Source organism: Nerophis ophidion, linkage group LG11 (assembly GCF_033978795.1).
Source record: "Nerophis ophidion isolate RoL-2023_Sa linkage group LG11, RoL_Noph_v1.0, whole genome shotgun sequence".
Classification (NCBI taxonomy): domain Eukaryota; kingdom Metazoa; phylum Chordata; class Actinopteri; order Syngnathiformes; family Syngnathidae; genus Nerophis; species Nerophis ophidion.
In genome coordinates this window covers 34,677,342-34,694,447 of record NC_084621.1, presented here as the reverse complement: position 1 = coordinate 34,694,447, position 17,106 = coordinate 34,677,342, and the positions used below count along the sequence as shown (strand labels likewise).

General features: G+C 42.0%; 1 protein-coding gene across 2 annotated transcripts in view; it reads right to left on the bottom strand.

Moving 5' to 3' along the window:
* The window catches only part of LOC133561974 (diacylglycerol O-acyltransferase 1-like), a 70,808-nt gene extending 55,196 nt beyond the window's left edge, over positions 1 to 15,612 (bottom strand). The window contains exons 1-2 of one of the 2 annotated variants that reach the window (XM_061915727.1): positions 15,251 to 15,612; positions 7,755 to 7,842 (exon numbers count right to left, since the gene is read on the bottom strand). In XM_061915727.1, the coding sequence (XP_061771711.1) occupies positions 7,755 to 7,842; positions 15,251 to 15,498 (336 nt within the window). In that variant the 5' untranslated portion in view covers positions 15,499 to 15,612. The remainder of the gene's footprint in view (positions 1 to 7,754; positions 7,843 to 15,250) is intronic. The other variant, XM_061915726.1, reaches the window with a different exon arrangement.
* Positions 15,613 to 17,106: the final 1,494 nt, after the last annotated feature.

Below are 17,106 nucleotides of genomic sequence, written 5' to 3'. Positions count from 1 at the left end.
CTCGGGATCCCCCGGGAAAAGCTAGACGAAGTGGCTGGGGAGAGGGAAGTCTGGGCTTAGGCTGCTGCCCCCGCGACCCGACCTCTGATAAGTGAAAGAAGATGGATGGATGGATGGATGGGATGCTGACTGTAGACTATTGACACATAAAATGTACTTTTTTGATTTTAGCAAATTGCTGCAAAGAAACAAAGAGTGAAAACAATAAAGGGATCTGAATACTTTCCTAACCCACTGAACTGTATGGCCGGATCGAGGAACTTTAATTAGCAGGTAAATCTACTGTCAAAATGTTGGTTACTGTACTTACATTGAAAATTGCTTGAATGTTTAAAATGTGAACAGAAAGTGTTTCCTCCGGTTAATTCACCTAAAGCGTTGGTTGCACTTTATTCAAATAAAATGTTAATGCATTGTCCATCAATTATTGTTTACTTGTTTGTATCCATAATTAATCTATACCTAATTACCTTAGAAGAAATAACAGGAATATACCTGCAGTGTCCAGTATTTTATTATTTTACAGTAACAGTGGTTAATTTTGATTTTGCTAAAAAGTTACTAAATTGTTTTCCACTCACTTTATCGTTTTGGATCGAATCGTTCAGATAAACTACATCTTCCCTTAGTCGTATCAACAACCACAAATATCTGATATAATCATATTACACCCCTAATATGAATACACATTGGGGATGTCAAAAGTAACGCGGTAACTAATGCGATTAATCTCAAAAAAATATTGCATTAATCATAAGCACATGTAGATTAATAATGCAATTTATTCTGACCGTACAAACTCTTTGAACCTAACCAGTGATGAGATGAATGAATAAGTCGGTACAAAAATGAGTGAAGAGACTCCGACCGTTGTACCCGCTGGAAAATGTTACTCTAAAATAAAGCCTAGAAGAACTTTAGATAAAAATGTTACCAATGTGTTTGCAAATAAATGACACGCATGTAACTAAAACGTTTAAAAATGTTACTGGATGACATTCTGACAATAAAATTGTATTTGCGTACAAATATATAAGAACATTTGAATTACGCAAGCAAGTAATAACCTTGGATTATTAATCATGATTAATCCTAATTCACAAATGTGATTAATCTGATTAAAGGGTATGTTTGTCGGACATAATAAAAACAAAGACAGTGCATCTGGAAAGTATTCACAGTTTTTCACTTTTTGTTATTTTACAGCCTCATTCCAAAATGGAATAGGGCTAAGATAAATGCAGCAATGCTCAGAGACATACTTGATGAAAACCAACACTTCCCATCCAACCTGACAGAGCCTGAGAAGTGCTGCAAAGGGTAAAATTAGAATAGAATAGAATAGAAAAGAATAAAAGTTAACTTTATTGTCTGTTTCTACATGAAAAACAGAAATTTGTCTTTGACACGGCTTCGATCACAATATTAAAAACACACTTACACACAGCAATAGGTACTGTTTACAAGAGAGACAGTGTGGGCTATTTCATGTTGTTTAGAACGGTTATTGCAGAGGGGATGAATGATTTCTTGCAAATGTTTTTTCCTAACCAGAGGGGTTCTGTATCATGTGCCTGATTGCAGCAGCATGAAGGAGTGATGCAGGGGGTAGGAGAGGTCCTCAGTTATGAGGATGGCCTTCTTTCCCACTGAGCGCCGATGAAGTTCAGTCAGAGAAAGTTGAGCTTTTCTGGTTATTTTCATGGCCTGATTTATTATGCGGGAGAGTTCTGTTTTGGTGGTGACAGTGAGGAAGTTGAACCAGGAAAAGATTTTATAGATTAAAACAGATTTGATAAGTGATCTGTAAACAAGTGTTGAAATGTCTTTCTTAATGTTAAAACTCCTTTGTTTGGGAAAAGAAATAGGACAAGAGCAATGGGCGAAACTGCCTAAAGAGAAGTGTGCCAAGCTTGTGGCATCGTATTCAAAAATACTTGAGGCTTTAATTGCTGCCAAAGGTGCATCAACAATATTGAGCAAACCCTGTGAATACTTATGTACATGTGATCTTTGTTTTTGTTTTTTTATTATTCATTAATTTGCAAAAAAATTACTTTGTCATTATGGGACATTTCCCATAGAATTTTTAAGACTACATTTTGGTATACGGCTGTAACATTACAAAAGGTTGAAAAAGTGAAGCATTGTGAATACTTTACGGCTGCACTGTAATCGCCTTATGATATTTTTGACATACTTGCCTTTGCATATAGTCATTTTTTTTTAATGTGAAATTTGAGAACTTGCTTTAAAAACCCTCGGTCAAGTGTATTTTTAAGTATTGTTTTTAATTTATAATAAATTTGTTGCATTATTAGATAGGGGTGTAACGGTAAGTGTATTTGTATTGAACCGTTTAGGTATGGGGGTTTCGGTTCGGTACAGGGGTGTATCGAACGAGTTTCTAAGTTAAAGTCTTAACAAGCTGCTTTGCTTATTCTGCTTGTCTCAGCACCCAGCATTGTCCCACCCACACAACCATCTGATTGGTTACATACAAAGCGATAACAGCCAATCAGCAGTGCGTATTAAGAGCGCATGTAGTCAATGCTTCAGCTTCAAGCAGATATGTGTTAAGCAGGTGAGCATAAGACAGGGTACTCTCCCCAAATTATAATAAACACTTCCAAGTCAACGTTCTAGTTACATCACTATGAGCCCGTTGACGTTCTAGAAACTTAAACTGCAGCTCAGCTCGCTCACAGTCCTGGCTTGAGGTGAAGGCTAATTAGCTTTTAGCATAACGTTAACTCATTTTGCTGTGTGTGTGTGTGTGTGTGTGTGTGTGTGTGTGTGTGTGTGTGTGTGTGTGTGTGTGTGTGTGTGTGTGTGTGTGTGGATAATGACGCGTCTCCCCCGGCAGTAAAGGCGGATGAAGGTTAAGGGTGCCTCACTGCCTACTGGGTGCACCGTGTGTTTGGCTACGGGAGTAAACCCCCAACGACAAATCGGTTGGGAAGACCCGCATCAGGCAGCCATCAACAGACCGGTGTGCTGGCAGTCTTCTGCAACTCCTTCCTGCAGAAGGTCGTCATGAGCTTTTCATGCCACTGGAAGACGTAGGGGGGAGCCAAGGTAGTGAGGGTAGTGACTGCGCACCACTTCCTTCACTCTAATCTACTCCTTGCGCAGGCCTGCTCCAAACACCCCCACCCCCTTTCCCACCCCATCCAAGTCCTGCGGCGATGGAGAAAGGTGGCAGATACAGGTCAGGATGTGACTGGGAGTATCTAGCCCAACTCTGCACGCAGGCGGCGTGGGATAGACGGTCGCTGAGGTACGGGACGGAACAGCGTGTCTCTTCAGCAGCTCCCCACGAGACTGAGCAGCTCCCCAGGAGACTGAGCAGCCCCACCTTGCTCACCCTGAGATGGGAAGGGCCTAGAAAATGTGGCCTAAAAATGATCTGTTCCTCCACTCCCGGGCAGCCTACCGCAGCTGCCTGGTCATCCCCCCATGCGGTCGAAAACACAAGAATAAAACCCGACTGACACTCACACTAGAGACTTGGAACGTCCGTACGCTTTTGGATGTGCGTGAGGATTCATCTCGTCCCCGCAGAAGAACAGCGTTAGTGGCGCACAAACTGTAGAGGTATAACATCCACATTGCGGCCCTCAGCGAGACCCGCTTCCATGGGGAGGACTCCATAGCCGAGGTGGGAGAAGGATACACTTTCTTCTGGAAAGGGCTTCCGGAAGGCTCCCGTCGCCTCCATGGTGTAGGCTTCGCTGTGCGGACCTCCCTACTTCAGAAGCTTCCCGAATCTCCAGTTGGCATTAGCGAAAGGTTGATGACCTGGAGGATTCCCCTCACCAATAACCGTTGCTGCACCCTCATCGGCGCCTATGCCCCAACACTGATTGCCGACCCTCAATGTAAGGAAGAGTTCTATGCCTCCCTGCACTCCGTGATCAGCAAAACACCACTCACTGACAAGCTCAGCCTTCTAGGAGATTTTAACGCAAGAGTGGGCTCGGACAGTGTACTGTGGAGGGAAGTGATGGGTCGGCACGGTGTTGGCAAGCTTAATAACAATGGTCTCCGTCTTCTCACTATGTTTTGAGCATCAACTGGTCATCACAAACACCTTGTTCCAACTGAAAAACAATTACAAAACATCCTGGCAACACCCTCGCTCTAAACACTGGCATCTCCTAGATTACATCATCACCCGCCACATGGACAGGAAGGAGGTGCGCATCACTAGGGCCATGCGTGGAGCTGACTGTTGGACTGACCACCGCCTGATCAGAACAAAAATTGACTTAGAAATACGTCCTCAACAGAGAAAAACACCACCTTCCAAGAGGCTCAACTGCGATGCACTGAAGTCCAAGCACTGCGTCAACCTGCTCAGGAAAAAGGTAGCAGATCAGCTGTTCAAGATTCCTGAAGTGCCACCAGAGCTGGACATTGGAACTACCTGAAGCACCCTACGCACTGCCCTCCACCAGGCGGCCGTGGAGTCTATAGGGTACACCAGAAGGCGACATCAAGACTGGTTTGACAATAGTGCGCCAGGAATCTATGACCTGCTTCAGGCAAAACACAAGGCCCTTGCAGCTCACATATCAAACCCTCAATCCACCGTCCTGAAGGCTCAGCTCATCCGCCTCAGAAGTGAAACCCAGCGCACCCTCAGAGCCATGGAGAATGACTGGTGGACACAGAAGGCCCGCGAAATACAACATCACACAGACACCAACAACTCGCATGCCTTCTACGACTCCATCAAGTCCATCTATGGCCCACAGAGGAAGAACATCACCCCAGTTAGATCAGCTGACGGCACCACTCTCTACAAGGACAAACAACAGATCCTGGACAGATGGGCTGAGCATTTCAGGGTACTGCTGAACACCACAAACCCTGTACAGACAGACATACTCTCTGACCTCCCATGCCTATCCCCTGTAGACTCGCTGGACTCCTCTCCAAGCTTCTCAGAGGTACTCAAGGCCATTAAGGGTCTAAAAAACAACAAGAGCCCAGGCCTTGACAAGATCCCGGGAGAAATCTTGAAGCACGGTGGATATCACCTGCACCGCAGAATGCACCAGCTGATCACTGCCACCTGGTCGTCTGAAGTCATCCCGCAAGATTGGAAGGATGCTAACATCATAACGATCTATAAGCGCAAAGGCAACAAAGCAGACTGCGGCAACAGCAGAGGTATCTCCCTAAAATCCGCAGCTGGGAAGGTACTAGCAAGGATCATGTTACATCGAGTAGCAACTCATGTAACCGAAAACATCCTGCCCGAATCTCAATGCGGCTTTAGACGTGATCGGAGCACTGCAGACATGATCTTTGTTGCCAGACAGGTACAGGAAAAATGCAGAGAACACCGCAAAGACTTGTACATGGCATTCATTGACCTGTCCAAGGCATTCGATACAGTAAACCGGGACTTGCTGTGGGAAATACTTGGAAAACTAGGTGTACCAGCAAAGTTCTGCAACCTACTGCGACAGCTACATGATGGCATGCAGGCCTGTGTGAGCAACGGCGGCCAACAATTCCCATTTTTCAGTGTGGATGTGGGGGTCAAGCAAGGGTGTGTCCTTGCCCCAACCATATTCAACATGTTCATAAACACCTGGACCCCACAGAGGGGATTCAGATACAATACCGGCTGGATGGTAACCTTTTTAACATCCTCCAAGTCAGCACTAAACTCACCACCCAGCTTATTCTGGAACTACAGTATACAGATGACTGCGCTGTACTTGCACACTCACCAGAGTCTCTCCAGTGCGCACTGAATGTGGTAGCCTCCATCTACAGTGCCATTGGTCTTCAGATAAACACCAAGAAAACACAAATACTCGTGCAGGAGTTTACTCCCCAGCCAAACACGCCAATCTTCACCCTTGACGGGCACCCATTAGCCACCGTCCCCCACTTCACCTACCTCGATAGCACCCTGTCGCCAACCTGCACCAATGACGATGACGTCCAGGCCCGTATTGGCCTGGCCTCTGCTGCCTTTGGAAGGCCACGGTCCAGGGTTTTCCTGAACAGGAATCTAACCATCTCCACCAAGACAGCCGTGTATAAGGCAGTCTGCCTCTCCACGCTGCTCTATAGTTCCGAAACCTGGACACCCTACCAGAGGCACATCCAGAGTCTCGAGGCCTTCCACATCCGCTGCCTCCAAAGGATCCTAGGTCTGACCTGGGAAGACAGGGTGCCCTACACTGAAATTTATGACTGACCCAACACACCCAGCATCACAGCACTCCTTGGCCAAAAACACCTAAGATGGGTCGGACATGTGATCCGTATGCCAGCCCACCGCCTACCCCGTCAAATATTGTATGGCCAGCTTTCAGTCCGTCAAAGGTCTGCCGGGGGTCAGAAAAAACGGTACAAGGACCACATTAAAACTCTTCTGAAAAAGTGTGACATCAAACCACCAGCACTGGAGTCCCTGGCTGCTGACCGCCAGACTTGGAGCTCTACCTGCCACCAGGGAATCACTCATCTTCAGGAGAAGTTCACAGAGCGGAGAGCACAGCGGCGTGCACAAAGACACCAACGTGCCACAGCACCAGCGACCATCACCGCTGCCTTCCCCTGCCCCTCCTGTGACAAAGTCTGTGGATCACACATAGGCCTGAGCAGCCACCTGGCTATGCACAGGCGAAAGGCACAACAATAACCAATCCAATACTTCGTTTGGAGCAACGTCATCATCGACATCGATGGACTGCCATAAGCAAGTAAGTGTGTGTGTGTGTGTGTGTGTGTGTGTGTGTGTGTGTGTGTGTGTGTGTGTGTTAGGAGCAGCAAAGCCCTGTCTGTCTGTTATTTCACTTGAACTCCTTGGTGTTCAGGGATGAATAGTCTCTCCTTTTGCTAATGTACTATTTTTTCAACCAAGTTACATTATTTATTAGTAATGCAGCAGCCTAGTTTTGAATGGCAGGGTCCCTGCTATCACATGTTGACAAAAATATAACATTTACATAATAAAAATCAACTACAGGCTTCCCAAATGCTGTAATAAATCAAGCATGATGAGTTGACCTGAAACTGTTTAATGTTGCACTTTTTATATGTAGAAGAAAAGTTGTGTCATTTTATTTAATCAAAGCAACAACTTGAAGCAATTTAATGTGGATTAACGTGGGCAGAATTATTATAGTGTTTCCAATGTTAAAAGGATAAAGCCATTGTTTACAAAATTGGTAAATAAATAACCAAATTGTTGTTTTTTTACTGTACCAAAAATGAACCGAAACGTGACCTCTAAACCAGGGTACGTACATAACCGAAATTTTTGTGTACCGTTACACCCCCTATTATTAAGGTTAAAAAAATAAGCAAATGCATGGAGTTCATGCATTATTTTCTTCCAAAATGGGAACAACAAATACATTTAGTAAGAGGGGTAGATGACTTTATTAAAGGACACTATTTCCAGATTTTTGCAGGCCATATGAAATAATGTGGCGGGTGTGACCTGGCCCCCAAGCCTTTTACACTTGTGTAGAGGATATTTGCAAGAATAGATGAAGATTTGTTAGCCTTTACAAGGTTAGTAAAATCACTTATGGAGTGCAGTTGTTTATATAGACCACCATCTTGTCTAATGAAGTTATTCCTTGTTGGCAATGCCTTATCTATTTATAAACAGTATGTTGCATACCTCTACAGCTACAGATTATGGATGATGCTTAAAATGACTTTATATCAAATGTCCTTATAATTGATTGTGTTATTGCTTATAAGTGTTACCTTACCAACATCACTACACACCAGTTAAGAATCCCCCTGTAGTTACTGAAACCACTGGATGAACTCAGCAGGGACTCCTGAGGCTTGTGACAGCTTGGGGGGGTTGATCATAGAAAAAAAAGAGATACAAATATATGAGTGGTCAGTTAAAGTGCTGTTTCACTAAATTTATGTTAAAACATTTTCAGTCAAGAATGTGCTGAAGCTTATCCAAGTTGACTTCAGTGAGGGCCCTGGCATCCTAAGTACACCCTGGATTGGTTGCCAGTAAATGGCAGGACACAAATAGACTGACATGTCTGTGAATGTTCTCATTCACCCAGGTCATTGTAATCTCAGGGCATTCAATCGATCGGAACTGGACATTATGTTTTTTTTAGAAGACGTTTTGCCTCTCATCTGAGTAGTTAATCCTAATAGACTTACATTGGTCAGATCGAGTTGGTGCTGGTGCCAATACTTCAGTAGGTATCATTGATAAAGAAATAAACACGTAATCTAACATCTATGTTTTTAGACAGTGGGAGGAAGCCAGATTACCATTAGAGAACCCACAGAAAAGCACTTTGCTGCTTTGTTGAATGTTAATTTACGATAAGTAAATTGTTGCCGCTAGGTGACATCAAAAGCAAATACGGTGTTAGCTTTCACTGTTATGCGGATGACACCCAACTCTACATGCCCCTAAAGCTGGAAAACACGCCAGATTGTAGTCAACTGGAGGCGTGTCTTAATGAGATTAAACAATGGATGTCCGCTAACTTTCTGCAACTCAACGCTAAGAAAACGGAAATGCTGATTATCGGTCCTGCTGGACACCGACACATATTTAATAATACCACCTTAATATTTGACAACCAAACAATTACACAAGGCGACTCGGTAAAGAATCTCAGAATTCTCTTCGACCCAACTCTCTCGTTTAAGTCACACATTTAGAGTGTTACTAAAACAACCTTATTTCATCGCCGTAATATCTCTAAAATTTGTTCCATTTTGTCCACTAGCGACTCTAAAATCATTATTCATGCATTCGTTACGTCTCGTCTCGATTACTGCAACGTATTATTTTCAGGTCTCCCTATGTTTAGCATTAACAGATTACAGTTGGTACAAAATGTGGCTGCGAGACTTTTGACAAGAACAAGAAAGTTTGATCATACTACATCTATACTGGCTCACCTGCACTGGCTTCCTGTGCACTTAAGATGTGACTTTAAGGTTTTACTACAAACCACGTTTCCATATGAGTTGGGAAATTGTGTTAGATGTAAATATAAACGGAATACAATGATTCGCAAATCTTTTTCAACCCATATTCAGTTGAATATGCTACAAAGACAACATATTTGATGTTCAAACTGACAAACTTTTTTTTTTGTGCAAATAATCGATAACTTTAGAATTTGATGCCAGCAACACGTGACAAAGAAGTTGGGAAAGGTAGCAATAAATTATGATAATGTTGAGGAATGCTCATCAAACACTTATTTGGAACATCCCACCGGTGTGCAGGCTAATTGCGAACAGGTGGGTGCCATGATTGGGTATAAAAACAGCTTCCCGAAAAATGCTCAGTCTCGTCCACAACTGCGTGAGCAAATAGTCAAACAGTTTAAGAACAAAGTTTCTCAAAGTGGAATTGCAAGAAATTTAGGGATTTCAACATCTACGGTCCATAATGTCATCAAAAGGTTCAGAGAATCTAGGGAAATCACTCCACGTAAGCGGCATGGCCGGAAACCAACATTGAATGACTGTGACTTTCGATCCCTCAGACGGCACTGTATCAAAAACGGACATCAATCTCTAAAGGATATCACGCCGCCGGCTTTCTGGACCCGAGATCATCTAAGATGGACTGATGCAAAGTGGAAAAGTGTTCTGTGGTCTGACGAGTCCACATTTCAAATTTTTGGGGGAAATATTCGACCCGGAAGTTGACCCGGTGGAAGTCACTACAACTACAAAATAAAATAAAAGTCGCAACACCTTAAATATTAGTGTTTTACGTGAAAGTAAATAAAAGTAATATAATGTATGAATGGATGTTTATAGTGTAATATATATTCGGGATGGCTGTAAACTTTTTATGGCTGTTAACTAGAGGAGACACGGACATCAGCGTGGATCGACGGGCGCTTTATTTTTCAACTCACATGTAAGCAAATGTGCCACAGTGTCGACTACGGCCCTTCAACAATCACTATTTCATCGGAACCAAAATATAAGAATTTATTACATACAGCCTATATTTTGCGCACTGTTGACAAGAGATGCACCAAAAACTAGGTTGTCTCGAAAACAATCCCAAAACCGGATGTGATAAAATAACAATTTCCGCTGGTGACCGAGTCTTTCCGGCGCACACGAATGACGTAGCTTCCCCAAAGCTGACGAAAAAATCAGATTCAGGTCACATTGCGTTTAGACTGCAGTCCCATTTGAAAAGATCAGATTACAATTGGATTAGGGACTACTTCCTAATGTGGCCTGAATCTGATGCCAAAAGATCAGATTCTAAGCACTTTGGAGCGTTTAAACTTCCCCAAAAAAATCAAATCTGTGTCACTTGAGAGCAAACAAATCTGATATGGTGTGCTGTGTAAACAGGGCCAAGTTGATGTTACGTACATGCATACATGGATGAGCGTAGCAAACGTGGGGTGCGCACTTTGACTACCTGTCATGTTTATCCCCCACCCCCTTATTTTTTGCTGAGTTGGGTAAAGTTGAATTAATTTTAACAAGTTGTGGCTCATATTGTAAGCTACAGCACTGTATGTCGGTTAAATGATCACAAACAGTGAGACAGTTGCTCTGACTCTAAATGCAATGCATAGTCACAACTTAACAGTGTTTGTTTGTGTGCAAGGCTGGACTGACCATGGATATTGTGTTTACTTCTGCCGCGCCAGCACACGACAAGCCACTGCAGTTAAGAAATGTTTGACAATCACAAATGGCTTAGAAAATGTTAATTGATCCATAACTGGGCAATTTATGTGACATTTAACAAAGTATCAGAATACCTGCCCTCATGCTAAGACGAAAGAAGAGCTCATTTCACCTTAGTGATGTATTAGACCAGTGCTTCTCAGTTATTTTCTGCGATCAAAAGTCTTCTTACAAAGGAGCCTATTGGAGTCGCTCTATTCTGCCTATAAGCACTCTAAAATACATCCAAACATATCCATTAAGGTTTTATACACACACTGTAGGCATATATGACATGTAGTAACAGGCACATTCAAAATAACATAATATTTATATATTATGTTTAATTTTTAACATAGAGTGGTGCATTATTTAAAAAACGCATCCCAATGTTTTTCTTTTTCCTTCAACAACATCACTGATTTATACTCACTGCAGACTTCATGAAAGCCAACAAACATATTAAAACATCACTTTTGTATAATACCTGCTGTCACTAGGACGCTGACTGCTAGGATGTTGTTATATTCCATTTAGATATAGAATGACACATAATCCTAGCGAAGAAAGGGCTTTACTACATTACATACATCCTTTCATCATGAATATACAACTTTGATGTGGGTTTTTAGAGGGTTTTTTAGAAATCTTTATAAGTGGGATAAAGTAAATCCCATTACCTATTAGCTGACTTTTGCTAGCGTTATTTACGAGTTACAATGCATTACAAAAATAAAATAATATCAGTATCAGATTGACTGGCCAAGTATGTTTGACACACAAGGAATGTGACTTGGTAGACTGTGTTCAATGCAAGAAACAAAGAAAAATGCAACAACTACAATAGAGCACAATACCGTGGCCCCATCTTCTTTTTGTCTAGCATAAGGATTGGGATAGTAGGCAACATTACAAAAAAATGCACTTCCCCTTTAAAAAAATGCTGCATCTCATTTTTTAAATGAAGGCGACGCCCCACATGACAAGTATCCAAACAAGCTTGGTACTTGGATGATAATCACTATGCTTCATTAAAGCATGCAAGTTTATGAGTGTAATCGAATGATTACCATTTTTTCTTTGTAAATCTAGACAAAATTGGTGCAGTTCAGCTAAATTAGTTGTTTTTCTGACATGGACTTGTTTCTTAAGCATTGTCCACACGTTTAAGTCATGACTTTAGGAAAGCCATTTTAAAACCTTAGTTGTAGCCTGATTTAACCATTCCTTTACCGCTTTTGGCATGTGTTTAGGGTCATTGCCCTGTTGGAACACCCAACTGCGCCTAAGACCCAACCTACGGGCTGTGGATTTTAGATTGTCCTGAAGAATTTGGAGGCAATTCTCCTTTTTCATTGTCCCTTTTGAAGCACCTGTTCCATTAGCAGCAAAACAGTCCCAGAGCATAATACTACCACCACCATGCTTGACGGTGGGAATGGTGTTCCTGGGATAAAAGGCCTCACCTTTTCTCTTCCATCCATCCATCCATTTCTACCGCTTATTCCCTTTTGGGGTCGCGGGGGGCGCTGGCGCCTATCTCAGCTAGAAACATATTGCTGGCCAAACAGCTAAATTTTTGTTTCATCTGACATCACATGGACAAAGATAAGACCTTCTGGAGGAAAGTTATGTGGTCAGATGTAACCAAAATTGGCCACAATACCCAGCAATATGTTTGGAGGAGAAAAGGCGAGGCTTTTATTTCCAGGAACACCAGACCTACCGTCAGGCATGGTGGTGGTAGTATTATGCTCTGGTCCTGTTTTGCTGCCAATGGAACTGGTGCTTTAAATGGGACAATGAAAAAGAAGGATTACCTCCAAATTCTTCAGGTAAACCTAAAACCATCAGCCCGGAGGTTGGGTTTTGGGCACAGTGGGGTGTTCCAACAGGACAATGACCCCAAACACACATCAAAAATGGTAAAGGAACGGCTAAATCAGGCTAAAACTAAGATTTTAGAATGGCTTAAAGTACTGACTTAAAGGCCTACTGAAATGAGATTTTCTTATTTAAACGAGGATAGCAGGTCCATTCTATGTGTCATACTTGATCATTTCGCGATATTGCCATATTTTTGCTGAAAGGATTTAGTAGAGAACATCGACGATAAAGTTTGCAACTTTTGGTCGCTAATAAAAAAGCCTTGCCTTTACCGGAAGTAGCAGACGATGTGCGCGTGACGTCACTGGTTGTAGGGCTCCTCACATTGTTTATAATGTAAACATCCTGCAGCGAGAGCTATTAGGACCGAGAAAGCGACAATTTCCCCATTAATTTGAGCGAGGATGAAAGATTTGTGGATGAGGACATTTCGATTGCAGTAAGAGCGATTCACATTTACTACGATAATTCTGGGAAATCCCTTATCAGCCTATTGTGTTGCTAGTGTTTTTGCGAGTTAAATAGTATCTGATAGTCGGAGGGGTGTGGCCACGGGTGTGTTGACGGGTGTGTTGAGGGAAGTGTTGAGGGAAGTCACGAAGAAGCTGCAGCAGGACAGAAGCTCCGCTGATCTCCGGTAAACGGCCACTTGTTACCACAATTTTCTCACCGAAAACTGCCGGTTGACATGTAGTCGGGATCCATGTTCGATTACCCGCTCTGATCCATAGTAAAGCTTCACCTCCGGGAATTTTAAACAAGGAAACACTGTGTGTTTGTGTGGCTAAAGGCTAAAAGCTTCCCACCTCCATCTTTATACTTAGACTTCTTCATTATTAATTTAACAAATTGCAAAATATTCAGCAACACAGATGTCCAAAATACTGTGTAATTGCGCGATGAAAAGAGACGACTTTTAGCCATAAGTGGTGCTGGGCTAAAATGTCCCCTCCAACCAATAACGTCACAAACACGCGTCATCATACGCGTCATCATTCCGCAAGGTTTTCAACAGGAAACTCAGCGGAAAATTTAAAATGGTAATTTAGTCAACTAAACCTGCCGTATTGACATGTGTTGCAGTGTTAATATTTCATCATTGATATATATAAACTATCAGACTGCGTGGTCGGTATTAGTGGGTTTCAGTAGGCCTTTAAACATGTGGACAATGCTGAAGAAACAAGTCCATGTCAGAAAACCAACACATTCAGCTGAACTGCACCAATTTTGTCAAGAGGAGTGGTCAAAATTCAACCAGAAGCTTGTGGATGGCGATTGGAGTGAAACTTGCCAAGGGACATGTAACCAAATATTAACATTGCTGTATGTATACTCTTGACCCAGCAGATTTGGTCACATTTTCAGTAGACCCATGATAAATTCATTAAAAAACTGAACTTCATAAATGTTTTTTTGTGACCAACAAGTATGTGTGCCAATCACTCTATCACAAACAATTAAGAGTTGTAGAAATTACTGGAAACTAAAGACAGACATTACATTATGTCCTCCACAAGTTTATGTAAACTTTTGACTACGACTGTATACATTAGTTCATTTTAAATTCCAATAAAATGCACGTTATACAGTATGTCAATTCAACATTGTAGACATGCTTTAGTCCCAGTAGTTTATTATCCCATAGCACAGTGGTTCTCAACCTTTTTTCAGTGATGTACCCCCTGTGAACATGTTTTTAATTCAAGTACCCCCTAATCAGAGCAAAGCATGTTTGGTTGGGGAAAAAAAGAGATAAATAAGTGAAATACAGCACTGGGGCGGTATAGCTCGGTTGGTAGAGTGGCCGTGCCAGCAACTTGAGGGTTGCAGGTTCGATTCCCGCTTCCGCCATCCTAGTCACAGCCGTTGTGTCCTTGGGCAAGATACTTTACCCACGTGCTCCCAGTGCCACCCACACTGGTTTAAATGTAACTTAGATATTGGGTTTCACTATGTAAAGCGCTTTGAGTCACTAAGAGAAAAGCGCTGTATAAATATAATTCACTTCACTATGTCATCAGTTTCTGATTTATTAAATTGAATAACAGTGCAAAATATTGCTCATTGGTAGTGGTCTTTCTTGAACTATTTGGAATATATATATATATATATATATATATATATATATATATATATATATATATATATATATATATATATAAATAACTAAAAACTTGTTATACAATAAACAAGTGATTCAATTATAAATAAAGATTTCTACACATAGAAGTAATCATCAACCTAAAGTGCCCTCTTTGGGGATTGTAATAGAGATCCATCTGGATTCATGAACTTCATTCTAAACATTTCTTCACAAAAAAATAAATCTTTTACATCAATATTTATGGAACATGTCCACAAGAAATCTAGCTGTCAACACTGAATATTGTATTTTTTTCTTTCACAGTTTATGAACTTAGTCATATTTTGTTGAAGTATTATTCAATAAATATATTTATAAAGGGTATTTGCATTTTTGCTATTTTTAGAATAGATTTAAAAAATCTCACGTACCCCTTGGCATACCTTCATGTACCAACAGGGGTACGCGTACCCCCATTTGAGAACCAATGTGAGAGCATATTAAGTGAAGGTTGGTGATCGTAGAAAAAGAGCCAAGAAGCTAACACAAGAAGCGTATGACAAAAAAACAACTTTCAGGTAATTATCTCACCAAAATCTGTCATTTATGTCGTTGCTGCGTTTCTTTTTGTCACTCTTTGTTTTAGAGCGGGCCGCTTCCAACAAGGGATCGGCTTCCCGCCGCTCACCGCCCGCCTTACTGTCAGCGGCGGCCACCGAGCGGTAAAACGCCGCCGTGTTCTTCCCGTTCATCGGCCGCAGACTCGCTCCGCCTCGCCCCGCCGCGAAAGTAGCCCTTTTCTTGCGAATGAAGGCCCCAGTAGTGTCCATGTCTCCCATGGTGGACACACAAGTTTGAAAACAAAGTTAACTTCAGCTGGGGGGCAGCATACTTGCTGCTGTATTGAGGAAGACGGACGTGAGCCGAATGGAAACAGGAAGTAGTCACAAACTAAACCGCCCCAAACCTCAGATTTCCGCAATGTCATTGAACAGGTAGGAACGTCATGACGTCACGGGATGTCGACGTACTGGTCGAAGAAATTGTATAATTACTCGATTGGCTAAGTTTTATATTCATAAATGTAAGTTTCTCAGTACCTGACCTGTCTTTTGTGCCTTGAATTTTTTTAAGAACTCTACAATAAAACACTCTCTACCTCTAAAAACAAAAAAGCTGTGAAAACGATGATGCTGTGTTCCAAATTTAAGTTATTTACTGAAATTAGAATAGAATAGAATAGAATAGAATAGAACAGAATAGAATAGAATAGAAAGTACTTTATTGGTCCCTGGGGGAAATTCAGCACCACAGTTCGCTCACAATAAACAATAATAATAATAAATAATATATGACATATATTATATATATAATATATGAATAATATAAATATATTCTACATTTAAGTGCAGTCAAGAAGGACAGTCTGATGGCTGTCGGTATGAAGGACCTCCTGTGTCGTTCCGTGTTACATTTTGGGAGTCTGACCCTTCCACTGAACGTGCTCATTCTCTCCACAAGGTCCGAGTGTAGTGGGTGGGAGGTGTTGTCCATAATGGCTAGGAGTTTTGCTTGACTTCTCCTCTCTGACACCACCGCCAGAGAGTCAACCACTCCCACCATGTTACTGGCCTTCTCTACCAGCTTGTCCAGTCTGTTTACGTCCCTCACTCTCAGCCCGCTGCCCCAGCAAGCCACAGCGTGCAAGAAAGCGCTCGCCACCACCGACTCGTAGAACATCTTCAACATCTTTGTACAGACGTTGAAGGATCCTAACCTCCTGAGGAAATAGAGGCGGCTCTGTCCCTTCTTGTAGAGGGCCTCAGCGTGTGGTTACTGAAATGTGATATTTGTTTTAATTGTGTCATTAATACAGTAAAATTTACTGTAAGGATACACATTTGTCCTATGATTAACCAGACTTTGAACGTTCATTCGGTATTATCATTTTGCACTATCATCAGCCTATCAGAGCCAAGTGGGTTGAAATGTAGTGACCCTAAATTTCTGTTTTTATCATCTTTGTCTTTAAGCAAAAGTAAAAACGTTTTTGTCAAGATGGGGGGGTCGCAGCTTACCGCGGGGTCGTTATCCCAGGAAGGCAGACGGACTACTCAAGACATGGCGTGAAGGTGAAAACATGATCTAATTTTAACACTAACAAAGTAAAAACAAAAGGCGGGCACAAAGCGGAGACACAAACTTAGTGTAGGGAAACAAAAACTAACTTAGACAGACTATGGACATGAAACCAAAAAAACACTTACTGTGGCGTGAAACGAGCAGCATGAACTATGAGGTGAAAAAAACTAGCATGAACAGAGCATGAAAAGAACACTGACGCCAGGCCGACTGCCTGGCAACTACAGGCTTAAATAATAGTGTCATGATTAATACAGGTGCGTGAGTCCTAAACAAATCAGGTGCGTGAGTCCAAATGAGTACAG